General features: G+C 52.4%; 1 protein-coding gene across 2 annotated transcripts in view; it reads left to right on the top strand.

The window, feature by feature from the left end:
• Window positions 1-268: 268 nt before the first annotated feature.
• Window positions 269-11,260, top strand: part of ARHGEF17 (Rho guanine nucleotide exchange factor 17) — a 146,782-nt gene continuing 135,790 nt past the window's right edge. For both annotated transcript variants that reach the window (XM_051987164.1, XM_051987163.1), the window contains exon 1: window positions 269-6,580. In XM_051987164.1, the coding sequence (XP_051843124.1) occupies window positions 3,299-6,580 (3,282 nt within the window). In that variant the 5' untranslated portion in view covers window positions 269-3,298. The remainder of the gene's footprint in view (window positions 6,581-11,260) is intronic.

The raw sequence follows: 11,260 nt of genomic DNA, 5'->3' as shown, positions 1-11,260 counted from the left end.
AATTGTGGGATCCGTGGGATTCTGGCATAGGACTGCCCAGCATAGTGCAATTGTATCAAAGAAGATACTGTACCCTATGAGTGAAGCAGAATTGCAATAACTCAAAAGGACTGTGAGATGCACAAATTTAGAGAAATCTCCAATCCAAATCTTTATATGGACATTTGTGTCCTATGGTAGAACCTTCCAAGCTCATATTGGTCTGATCAGCCACAGTAGGACACGCTGTATCTTGACCCCATCATGGTGATGTCATTTTGGAGATGTCACATCACCTTGCACTTATTTTGCATATACTCATGTGTATTTTGTATATACACATTGGTGTATGTGATAGAAAGGGTTGAGTAGTCTAGGAAAGCTTCCTGAAGGAAGAAGGATTTAGAAGGGTGGATCACATGATTTAAAGCTGATAAGATCACAGGATGATAGATTTCAAGTTGAAAGGAATCTCAGAAGTCTCCTACTCTGATCTGTTCATTTTGCAAATGAGAAAAATGAGCCCTGGACAGGTTAAACAACATTTCCATATTTATATGGGATAATAACAAAATCGGGATTCAAGCCTGTCATCCATCTGGAATCTCAGAACTCTTTTTTGTACTACCAAATGCAGCCTTGCAGATCATTTGGCATATACACATTGCTTTTATACTAGGGGAAACAGTCTGAGACAGAGAAGTACACTTACTCAAGACAATACTGTTCATATATAAAGGTGTTGAGTCTTCTGACCTTTTGGGTTCTGAGGGAACTTATGAATGTCTCCCTATTCCTCACTCATTTTTTTTTTTTTTTGCCTCTTGCAAGATATCTTCTTTAAGACTTTTATTCTGCATTGTTTACAGATTGAAACATACTGTTTTTTTACTTTATTTTCAAGTTTTTTTGGTTGTTTTTTAATTTTTTAAAAAAATTTTACTATCTTTTTAATTCAGCATTTTCTTTGCCCAGAAAGACTTGTTTCTGTTGCCTAATGGACTGTACTGAAATGGCATGAAATAGACCAATCTCCTCATTTTATGTTGGAGTAAATTGAGCTTCAAGAACTAAAGAACTAGAAAGATGATAAAGCAAATCAAGTGACAGTACAATTCTTGGATTCCAGGTATCACAACTCCCAAGTTCCACTATCATTTATTCATTCAACTCCAAAGGCGATTGGATTAGTGAATAAAATATTGGTTGGGCTTTGTAGTCTGTAAAACCTAAACTGAAATCCCACTTGAAGTGTTTTCTAGCTGTGTGATTCCGAGCAAAGTCCTTACCTTCTCTGGGTACATGTATACTTTCCTCATCTCTAAAATTAGTTACACGTGATGATCTTTAAGGTCTCTTCCTGCTTTAACCCTATGATCCCTAGAAGAAAGAATGACTGGGGGCCAGAATCCTTGCCAAGATCCCCAAAGAGTGATACTGATGGATTTAGTCAGCAGAGGGCAGCGTAGCCCCAGTTGCTGCAGGAGAGAAGGGAAAGGAAGATGAGAAGAAGAGAAAAGGAGAAGGGGGAGGAAGAAAGACTCTCTAGCTGGAAAGGACTGTAAAGTTTACCTAGTTCTAACCTCGTTCTTCACAGGAAAAGCATTGTCAAGAAACGCGGGGGAGGGAAGGCGAGAAGAAAAGGATAGAAGAGGATGGGAAAGGGAAAGAATGAAGAGGGGACGAGGAGGAGAAGGGAAAAAGGGAGAGAAAGGAAGGAGGGAAGAAGAAAAAAAAAAGAAAAGCTCGGAAGGAAGCATGAGAAAATGGAGAGAGAAGAGGAAAAGAGAAGAGTACAAGAGAAGGGAGGAAGGAAAGGAAAAGGAGGGAAGAGTGGAAGGAAGAGGAAAAGAGATGGGAGCTAGGAGGTTAGGAAGGCGCGCCCCTCTTTGGCTCCTTTTCCCCTTTGCATCTCCTAGTCCAGCCCGAGAGGAGAGGGAAGAAGAGGGGAGGGGCAGGACTGCGGTGCCACCCCAACTCCGCCCCCCAGCCTAGGCACTAGGGAGGAGTGGAGGCGGGGCCCGGAGAAGCTAGGTCAGCCCCACTCCTCCACCCTCGGCTCTCCAGCCTCCAGGCCTAAGACCGCCCCTCCTCCGCCTCCCCGGGTGCTCTCTAAATCCAATACATTTAGTCACTGGGGGTCCCAGCCCAGCCTGAGACCCAAAGTAGAGTGGCCCCTCCTCTCCTAGGCCCCGCCCTCTCCCCAGCCCATTCCCTCCCTCTCTGCCTCCCCTTTCTCTCCCTCCCTTCCTCCTCCTAACAAAGTTTATTTGCAGGCAACAAAAGAGAGAGGGAGAGAAGGAGGAGGAGGGATCAAGCAAGCGGGGGAAACGGCGTGAGAAGGGGGGAAGCCAGAGGAAAAGGATTCTCCCCCGGAGCTTCCTTTCCGTAGGCCCTCCAAGGCGGATCTCTATCGGGGGGCGGGGGCGGCCCGGGGCCCCTGCCCTCGCCCCCGGGCCGCGATGTCCCCGGGCCGGGCAAAGGTGGAGACTGAGGCTGAGACGATGGAACCGGGCAGGGGCCGGAGCTGGGGCTGGGGCTGAGGCGCATCGGGGGCCCGGCCCGGATTATGGAGCTTCCAGCACCGCCGCTTTCCCGGCTGCGAGCGGACGTGAAAACTTGAGCCAGGGGAAAAGTTAGTTGCTCGTTAGCTCTTTTGCTCGCTCACAGGAGAGGCTTGGGTCGGGGGAGAGAAGTTTGGGCCGCGGGAGCTCCCCGCGTTCCCCCTTGTCCCTCCTCCCTGTTCTTGTCTCTCCTTCCCTCTTTCCCAAGTTCCTCCCTCCTCTCTCCCCTGCGCCCTCTCTCCTTCCTTCTCAGTTCCCCTCCCTCCCTTCCTTCTCCCCTCATCCCATCCGTCTCTCCTCAGCTCCGTCCCCCCTCTAATCCATACAATCCTCCCCATCCATCCCCCCCAATCCATCCTCCATATCTCTCATCCCCAGCTCTTGTCCATCTTCTCCAACTCTCACCCATCCCCTCAGCTCTCTTCCATATTCCCCTCCCCGCACTCATTCATCTCTCCCCATCCAAGTTCTCACCCTTCCCACCCCCACCTTCAGCTCCTGAACCTTCCTCCCTTCGCAGAATAGTACATGGACCCGCTCCTGCGGGGACTCCGAACCCTGTAGGGACTGGGATTGGGAATCAGACAAGGGTTGGCCTCCTGCGGAGGGGGGAAAGGGCTGCCATGACTAGCTGAGACTTCTGTCTCCTCCTTAGCCCTTCCAAAGGAGCACCACCTTCTCCTTTCGGAAGGACCAAAAAGCCCCAATCCTCACCTCCCAGCCCAGTCTTCCCCGGTGCCCTCCCGGGCTGAGCCATGACCGACGGGCCGCCCCCGCCCCCGCTCTACCGGAGCATCTCGTTCAAACGGCTGGAACGCTGGAGCGGCGGTCCCGGCTCCGACAGGGCGGACTGCGCGGAGGAGACCACCTCCTCGTCCCCGGGGCTTCGGCGACGGGCTCCGGGCACCACCACCCTGGCGGCTTCCCGGCGCGTCTCTAAGCTGGCGTCGGGAAGTACCGGAGCTGCGGCCACGTCCTCCCCGAGGCCCCTGCGCAGCCTCTCGCCATCCGTCCGTCAGTTGTCCCAGCGCTTCGACTGTGCTGGCGGAGGGTCGCGGAGCAGGAGTAGAAGCCACAGTCAGAGCCTGGTCTCCGGGACGGGCTCCCCCAATGAAGAAGAGGCCCACTGGATTCGAGGCCGGGAGGGGGCGCCGTCGGAGTTCCGCAGGGGACAGTTCTCGGCCGAAGAAGGAGCTGGAGCAGGAGCCGGAGTCGGTGGGGGCGGGCCCGGGTCGGAGCCCACGGGCCACTGGCCCAGCGTCACGGAGATGCGCAAACTTTTCGGAGGCCAGAGCTTCAGACGGCCAAGCCCCGATGGCCTTTGGTCGTCCAGCCCGGCCTCTGCTTCCCCCACGCGAGACGACGGGGCTCAGAGCCCAGAGGAGCCCCCTGGGCGCCAGCAGCCGCCGCCTCCTCCCCCCAGGACCTGTTTCCCCCTCTCTGGCCTTCGGTCCCCCCTGCCCCGGGCCCAGGCCGAGGGGAGGAGGCAGCAGCAGGCGGATAGTTCACATTCTTGGCATAGTTACTGCCAACCACACGCCGGCCCCCAGGCCTCTGTCTGCTCCTCCTCCTCCTCTCCTGCCACTGCCTTCTATCCTGTCAGCCGCAGCCTGAGCAGAGGAGAGAGCTCCAGCGAGGAGGAAGAGCAGGCCGGGGCCCCGGTAATCTGTGCTGTCCCTAGCCCAGGGGCCCAGCCCTCCGGAGGTTCTGGCAGCGAAGGAGACGGTTTGAAGGAAGAAGGAATTCTCCAGGCTTCCTCCTACAGGAAAGAGGCCTCTGCAGGGGGGTGGGATCTGGACAATGATGGGTTAAAACCAGGCAGGATGGACTCCCCTGAGCAGATACCTGAAGATCAGGGCCTGGACTCCCAGGGGCCAGGATGTGGAACGGAGGGCCTCCAGTCTGCCCGAGGGTCACAGGAAGGCCTCAGGCAGCTCAGTAGGGGCCTGCCGGAGAGTTTTGGGAGCACCTTCCCCATGGTCTCTCGGGTGGCCAAGGTGAGCTTTCCACCCTATGTGGCCAGCCTTGGCCGTCATTCAAGCACAGAGAAGCTGAGGGAGGAGGATCTTTGGACTGGAAGAGGAAGCTGGGGCTTGTATCGATCACCTAGCTTTGGGACAGGGGATGGTTTCCTCCGGCCTCAGGCACATGCCAGGCCAAAGCCGCTGGTGTGTACGGGCAAGGGACAGAGGGACAGATCCACCGAGGCTGTGGAGCCCAGCTATAGGGCCATGGAGCTGGAGAAAAGCCGGCAGCGGAAGTCCCTGTCAAACCCGGACATTGCCAGCGAGACACTGACCCTGCTTAGTTTCCTGCGTTCTGACCTCTCTGAGCTGAAGGTCCGTCGGAGTGGCCGACGACCCGGGGATCAGGATGGAACACCACAGAGCTGTGGCGATGCCTCTGAGGACCCCGAGCTGACTGGGCATCAGGGATCCCTGCTTGCCCCTGGCAGGCAGGCCCTGGGCACTCGCCCAACCCTCAAGGACCTCACAGCCACATTGCGCCGGGCAAAATCCTTCTCCTGCTCAGAAGCCCCGTCCCCTCGAAGGCTCTCCCGGACAGGGGCACTGAAGCCCAGCTCCTCAGAACTGCTCCTTGCACGCCGGAGGGCTGAGGAGGAGGAAGAAGAAGAAGGGCTCCCTGAGGTCGTACAGGATCAATATGTGCAGGAAGCCCAGCAAGTATTTGAGAAGATTAGCCAGATGGGGGCCCGGCGGGATGAGGGAGGATCCCCCCCTGCCCTGCACCTGCCCACAAGTTCTCCCTGCCAGAGATCCCTGGAAGAGCTGTCAGGCCATGAATCCAGTCTGACTGATGAGGGCATTGTGACGGAACCTGAACCAGCTAGCATTGCCTACCGGGGCCTAGGGCCTCTCTCAGAGTGGAAGTCTGGTGAGTTCCCCCTCTCCTCATCCCGGATGAACCCCAGTGGCCCTCCAGCAGAAGGAGGCCGGGCCCCCCCCGCCGGCCCCCTGGATGCCCCGGGGACCCCGGGTGCCCTTCGTCGGCGCCGGAAGGCCCCCCCCCTCGGCCCTGGCGGGACAGACCTCAGCAATGGAGATGCCAGTGAGGCCTACCGCTCCCTGAGCGACCCGATGCCTCACCACCGGCGGCCTACCCCCCTGGAGGAGTCCTCGGGCTTCTCTGTAGACAGCAACCTGCTGGGCTCCCTGGGCCCAAAGGCAGGGCTTCCCCCCGCAACCGCCGTGGCCTTGGCAGATTGCGGGGCTGCTGGGGCCAGTGACTCCTCCATTGGCAGCGATGGCGGGAAGGATTTCCAGGCCGTGATCCAGAGTGTGGTCCACCAGCCAGGCGCCCTGGGCCGGGCGGTCGACGAGCGAGTCCACGGTAGAGCAGCCAAGAAGAAGTCGCTGAGTGACCCCAGCCGGCGAGGGGAGCAGGCCGGCCCCGGGTTTGAGGGCCCTGGTGGGGAGCCTATCCTGGAGGCAGCCCTCCCCCCGGCCAGCAGCGAGCCCATCCTCCTGGAACATCAGTCAGGTGAACCAGGAAAGACCAGGGCTCAGTCTGAGAGAGTTCTGCCCAAGGCCCTGTCAGCCACTGCCCCCCTAGATTTCCACCTCGACCCCAAGCTGGCTGATGTGCTGTCCCCGCGGCTTGCCCGCCGGAGCTCCAAGAAACGGCCAGCCCGGAGCAGTCATCAGGAGTTCCGAAAAGAGGAGGACGCGGCTCCGCTGGGGAGGGCCCAGCCTGGCTCTCGCCATGTTCGACATGCCAGCGAGCCAGCTGCCTTCATCCCCATCGAGGCCCCCGAGCCAGTAGCCACAGGCACCGAGACCTCGGGATCCGCAAATAAGGTCTATCCGGCCCTGCAGGTGCCCTCCCTGGAGGATGTGACCAAGCAGTACATGCTGACCCTCCGCGCCAGCGAGGCCCCGGCTGGCGGGCCCACGGACGTGTCCCAGTCCACTCCAGCCACCCCAACCTCCTCAGAAGCCAAACCGCCCGAGGCGGCGCGGCCCCCCGAAGACCCGATTCCCGCCGAAAGGAGGCAGAGCCAGAGCAAACCCCAAGTGGTGAGTATTGAGGGAGCTGGGGAGGCAGGGTCATGGGCAGGGGGAGAAGAGAGGGAGAAGTCACTGAAGCTCACCGTCATGGATGGGAACGCCGTTTGAGTCATTTGTTTGGGGGTATCCAGCATATAGATGCTAATTACAAAGGATCCTTCTCCATTTATAAAGGAATACTCTTTTAAGAAGAGAATAAGATCTATTTGCCAATGTTTCTTCTGTGATATTAATGTCTCATTTATTCAGAAAGACTTATCTCAAAGAATTAATATCTATTCTTTCCATTGGAGTCCCTGTACCAGTCTACCTGGAATGAGTGTCATTCTTGAAAGAGGCCCATGGCCCAGACTTCATCGAGTCATAATCTATCACATCTTCTCTTCTTTAGCCAAAGCCAAGGCAGACAGCCACGGAGCCCTGGTCTCACTGGTTACTGGGCCCGTGGAAAGAAAACTGGGTTTGGAGTCTGAGGATTCCGAAGGAAATCCCAGCCCTGCTGGGCAAGTCACTCTGTCTGGTTCTCAGCATCTTCCTCTCTAAGAGGAGTCTCTTCAGCTAGGAGCCAGCATTCCTTCCCTGAGGTTCTTGATTTTCGTATCTTGATAACTGTATTTCAGTATATCTAGTCTCTTTTGTCATCCTAATGTATTGTATTTGATACATTTAAAAACGTGCTTTTAGAGTAGGTCGATGGCAAATCCAGCCTCAGACTTTTACTAGCTGTGTGATCCTGGTCAAGTCACATAAATCCAATTGCCTACCCCCCAAATAAAAATAAAGTAGAAACATGATTCTGAGAAGAGATCCAGATAATTTCCCAGACTTAAAAAAAGGCGTACAGGTCTCCAAAAAAGGGCTAAGAAACTCTAGACTAGATGATCTCCAAGGTCCCTTCCTGCCCCCAATCCCATCATACTGTGATGCTTTGGGTTCATTGACTGGGCTCTGGGCTCAGGACCTGGACTTGCACTTGGCTCATAGCCCCACTCCAGGATTTAGACTGTGTGGTCTATGATGGAAGGATGTGGTCCATACCATGCTGCCTTTTCCTGTCTCTGTTCCTATGTCAACGCCCATACCTGGGAAAGATTCTCCCAGCCTCTATATATGGTCTTGCTGTTCAAATGCTTCTCTTCCTAGCTCAGCTCAGCTGCCACTGCCTCCAGGAAGCCTTTCCTGATGTCTCAAGTAAAAGGGATCCCCCTCTTCTCCCTTTTCCTGAAGGAGACCTAGCTTCCAGTCTTGGGGTCTAGGTTAGCCTCTGGGATGTGGGTTCTCTGGGCTGGACCCCAGGCTCAGGACTGGGCTCGGAGCACCAGACTCAGGACTCAGCCAAGGCTATTTGTGGTTTTGTCCCTGGCTGGGTGTACTTGAGGAGTATAAAAGCCTAGCCAGGAGATCCTGACCCAGGGACTCATTTGATCTCTTCCTGTGCCAACTTCCCTGACTCCCTCCCTTCCCCTGCCACCCTGGAGGGAGCTGGTTTGGTGAAAGGGGGAAGGGAAGCCCGGATAGCTCTGTTCCTTCCTAGAACTGCCTTATTTTCCCATGCATTAGTGACTGTATGACCTCCCCCTTCCCTCCTCTTGGGCCCCAGGCCCATCAGGGAGGCCCCAGGCTGGGGGAGAATCTCCCCATTGTCCACTTGTCCCCCTGCTCTCTTTTGCCTTGGAGAAATCTCTCAGGCAAAGCTTGTGGAGCCTGGTGTGATTGTCAGGCAGGATCTGGTTCTGGGAGTGGGGGTGGGTGGGAGTGAGAAAGGGAAACAGAAGTTCTCCAGGGGCTGGGCTAGAGGGGACTGGGGGGACTTCAGAGCAGCTGAGAATTATTTTTGGGAGAGGTTTTGCTTTACTTAACATATCCATAAGGCCTTATCATTTCCAGAGCACTTTTCACAGTTATCTCACTGGTCCTCACAATAACGTTGGGAGGGAAACAAGGCAGGAATCATTATCCCCTTTTGATAGAGAAAGAAACTGAGGCTCAGATTGGGGAAGAGTTTTAACCCAAAACTTCACAGCCTGGAACTCAAGGGCTTCCACGGTCTACCACCACCTTTCCACCCTTATCTCACTCAGCTGCTCTCCATGCACTTTCTGTTCCAGACATTCTGCTCTAACTGTTGTCTCCTACTCTGATCTTCATAGCTTCAGAAATCTATCATAAATGCATAGATCTGGAGCCAGAACGGACCTGAGAGATCTCTTTTTAGAGATAATGAAGCAGTTGTTGTTGAGTTGTCATGTTCTACTCTTCCTGATCCCATTTGGAGTTTTCTTAGTAAAGATACTGAGTAGTTTTCCATTTCCTTCTCCAGCTCATTTTATAGATGAGGAAACTGAGGCAAACAGAGTTAAGTGACTTGCCAGGGTGATACAGCTAGGAAATATTTGAAGCGAGATTTGAATTCAGAAACATGAGTCTTTGTTGAATTGACTTAAATTGACCGATGTCACCCAGTGACCCGTGAAAGTAGGACATCAGAATGTGAAAGAAAGGGCACTAAGCCTGGAAGTCAAGACACCTGGAAATATCTTTTCCTGGGAAATACAAACAGCTTTAATTGTAATAGGAACATGAAAGGAAGATACTGGTCCTGTTTCCCAAAGGAAAGAGTGCACAGAAAGGATATGAGGTGACCAGACCCATGTGTGGAGGGCTAACTCACCTTGGTGCTTCGGAATCTGCTAGTGACATCACATATCTCACCTAGTAGGGCTGCTCACCTCTGTTCTATTCCTCACAGGCCTCATAGTCAAGTGCTTTAAAATTTTTTAATAGTATTTTATTTTTCCAATTATATGTGAAAATAGTTTGTAAGATTTTGAGTTCCAATTTTTTTTCTTTCTCCTTCCCCAAAATAGCAAACAATCTGATAGAGATTATGCTTCTATCTTCTTAACTTCTGCAGACTCAAGTTTCTTTATCTGTCAAATGAGCATGATTATATGAAAGGGAAGCCTTGTGCAGGAGTGGAAGGAGGATAGGAGACCTTGGTTTGAGCCCAGTGTTGGCTCTTGACAGCTGAGTGATGGCAGGCGGGTCATCGCTTTCTTTGTACCTGTTTCTTCACTTGCATTGGGTACCAATCATATTTCTGTGGTGAGGACTAAATGAAATAAAGGGTGATGCAGTGCTTTACAGAGTAGAAAGAGATATACTATTAATTATTCAAGTGAACTTTTGTAAAACACAAAAGGGGAAATAAATTGTCAGGGAAGGATTCACCACCAGCACCATCACCATCAATAATGTAACTCCCTTCTCTCTGGGAACTCAAGGGTCTTCCTCATTCGTTTGCAGTAGGCAGACTGACATAGTGGATAGAAGCCTACTTTTGCCCTCTTACCTCAGATTCTTACTGTGTGAACCTCAACAAGTCATTTCATTTTTCTGAGTCTCTGAGAAATCTTTTTTTTTTTTTAACTTTTTATTGATAGAACCCCTGCCAGGGTAATTTTTTACAGCATTATCCCTTGCACTCACTTCTGTTCCAATTTTTCCCCTCCCTCCCTTCACCCCCTCCCCCAGATGGCAAGCAGTCCTTTACATGTTGAATAGGTTACAGTATATCTGAGAAATCTTAATATGGAGATTGTGAAAGCACCTAATTCCCAAGGTTGGTGTGAGAATCAAATGACGTACTTGTGTGAAGCACTTTGGAGACCTTATTGTGATGTGCCTGTATCATGACTGTTCTCTGTGTGATGGAGCTTGGCTTTGATGTGAGGAAGGCAGAAAGAAGAGGAGATCCAGGGCCTTGGGCCTGGGAACTCACGGTCTGAAGTCTGAGGAGGAGGAGGGAAGGAGCGGTTGGGCATGAGGAAAAGGGAAAGATTATCCAGGAGTCCTGTCCTAAGGGAGCTCACAGTCTAGAAAATAAGACATGACACTGAAGAAATACTCATATAAAACAGAAGAGGATGAAATGTTAAGATATGGAAAGTCAGACCATAAAGATCATAAAGTTGAAGGAATTGAAAAGATTTAGTCTGTTGAAGACTTAGTAGAAGCTGCTAAACTGTCTTCACGTCTTTGTAGGGTTGTCATGAGGAAAGGGGATTAGATTTGTTCCACTTGGCTTCAAAGGGCAGAACCAGGAATTATATGTGGGAGTGACAGGCAAATTTAGATTTAATATCTGGAAAAAATATCCTAGCAAATGAGAACCATCCCAAAGTACAGTGGGCTACCTCAGAAGGCTTGGGTTCGCCATCATTGGATTCTCCAAGCAGAGGCTCAGGCAACTATTGGTCAGATATATTGATTCTAGGTTGGACAAGATGGCCCCAAGACCATTTCACCTATGAAATTCTCTGATTCTGACTCTGAGGCCTAGAGGAACTCATTAGAAGGAGAGATTAGAATGAACCAGGCTACTGAAGAAGGGCATTCTGGAGGAGACAAGCAACGTTTGAGCAAAACTGGAAGACTAGATGAGATTTGGCCAGTCGATTGACAAGCATTTATTAAGCACTCATTATGTGCCAAGCATTGTGCTAAGTTATAGGCTATGAAGAAAGGCAAAAGGGGGGCAGCCAGGTGGTGCAGTGCATAGAGCACCAGCCCTGAAGTCTGGAGGACCTGAGTTCAAATCCGGCCTCAGACACTTAACACGTCCTAGCTGTGTGACCCTGGGCAAGTCACTTAACCACAACTGCCTCAGCAAAAAGAAAGAAAGGCAAA

Source organism: Antechinus flavipes, chromosome 3 (genome assembly GCF_016432865.1).
Source record: "Antechinus flavipes isolate AdamAnt ecotype Samford, QLD, Australia chromosome 3, AdamAnt_v2, whole genome shotgun sequence".
NCBI lineage: Eukaryota > Metazoa > Chordata > Mammalia > Dasyuromorphia > Dasyuridae > Antechinus > Antechinus flavipes.
This window is presented reverse-complemented; position numbering and strand designations above follow the sequence as displayed.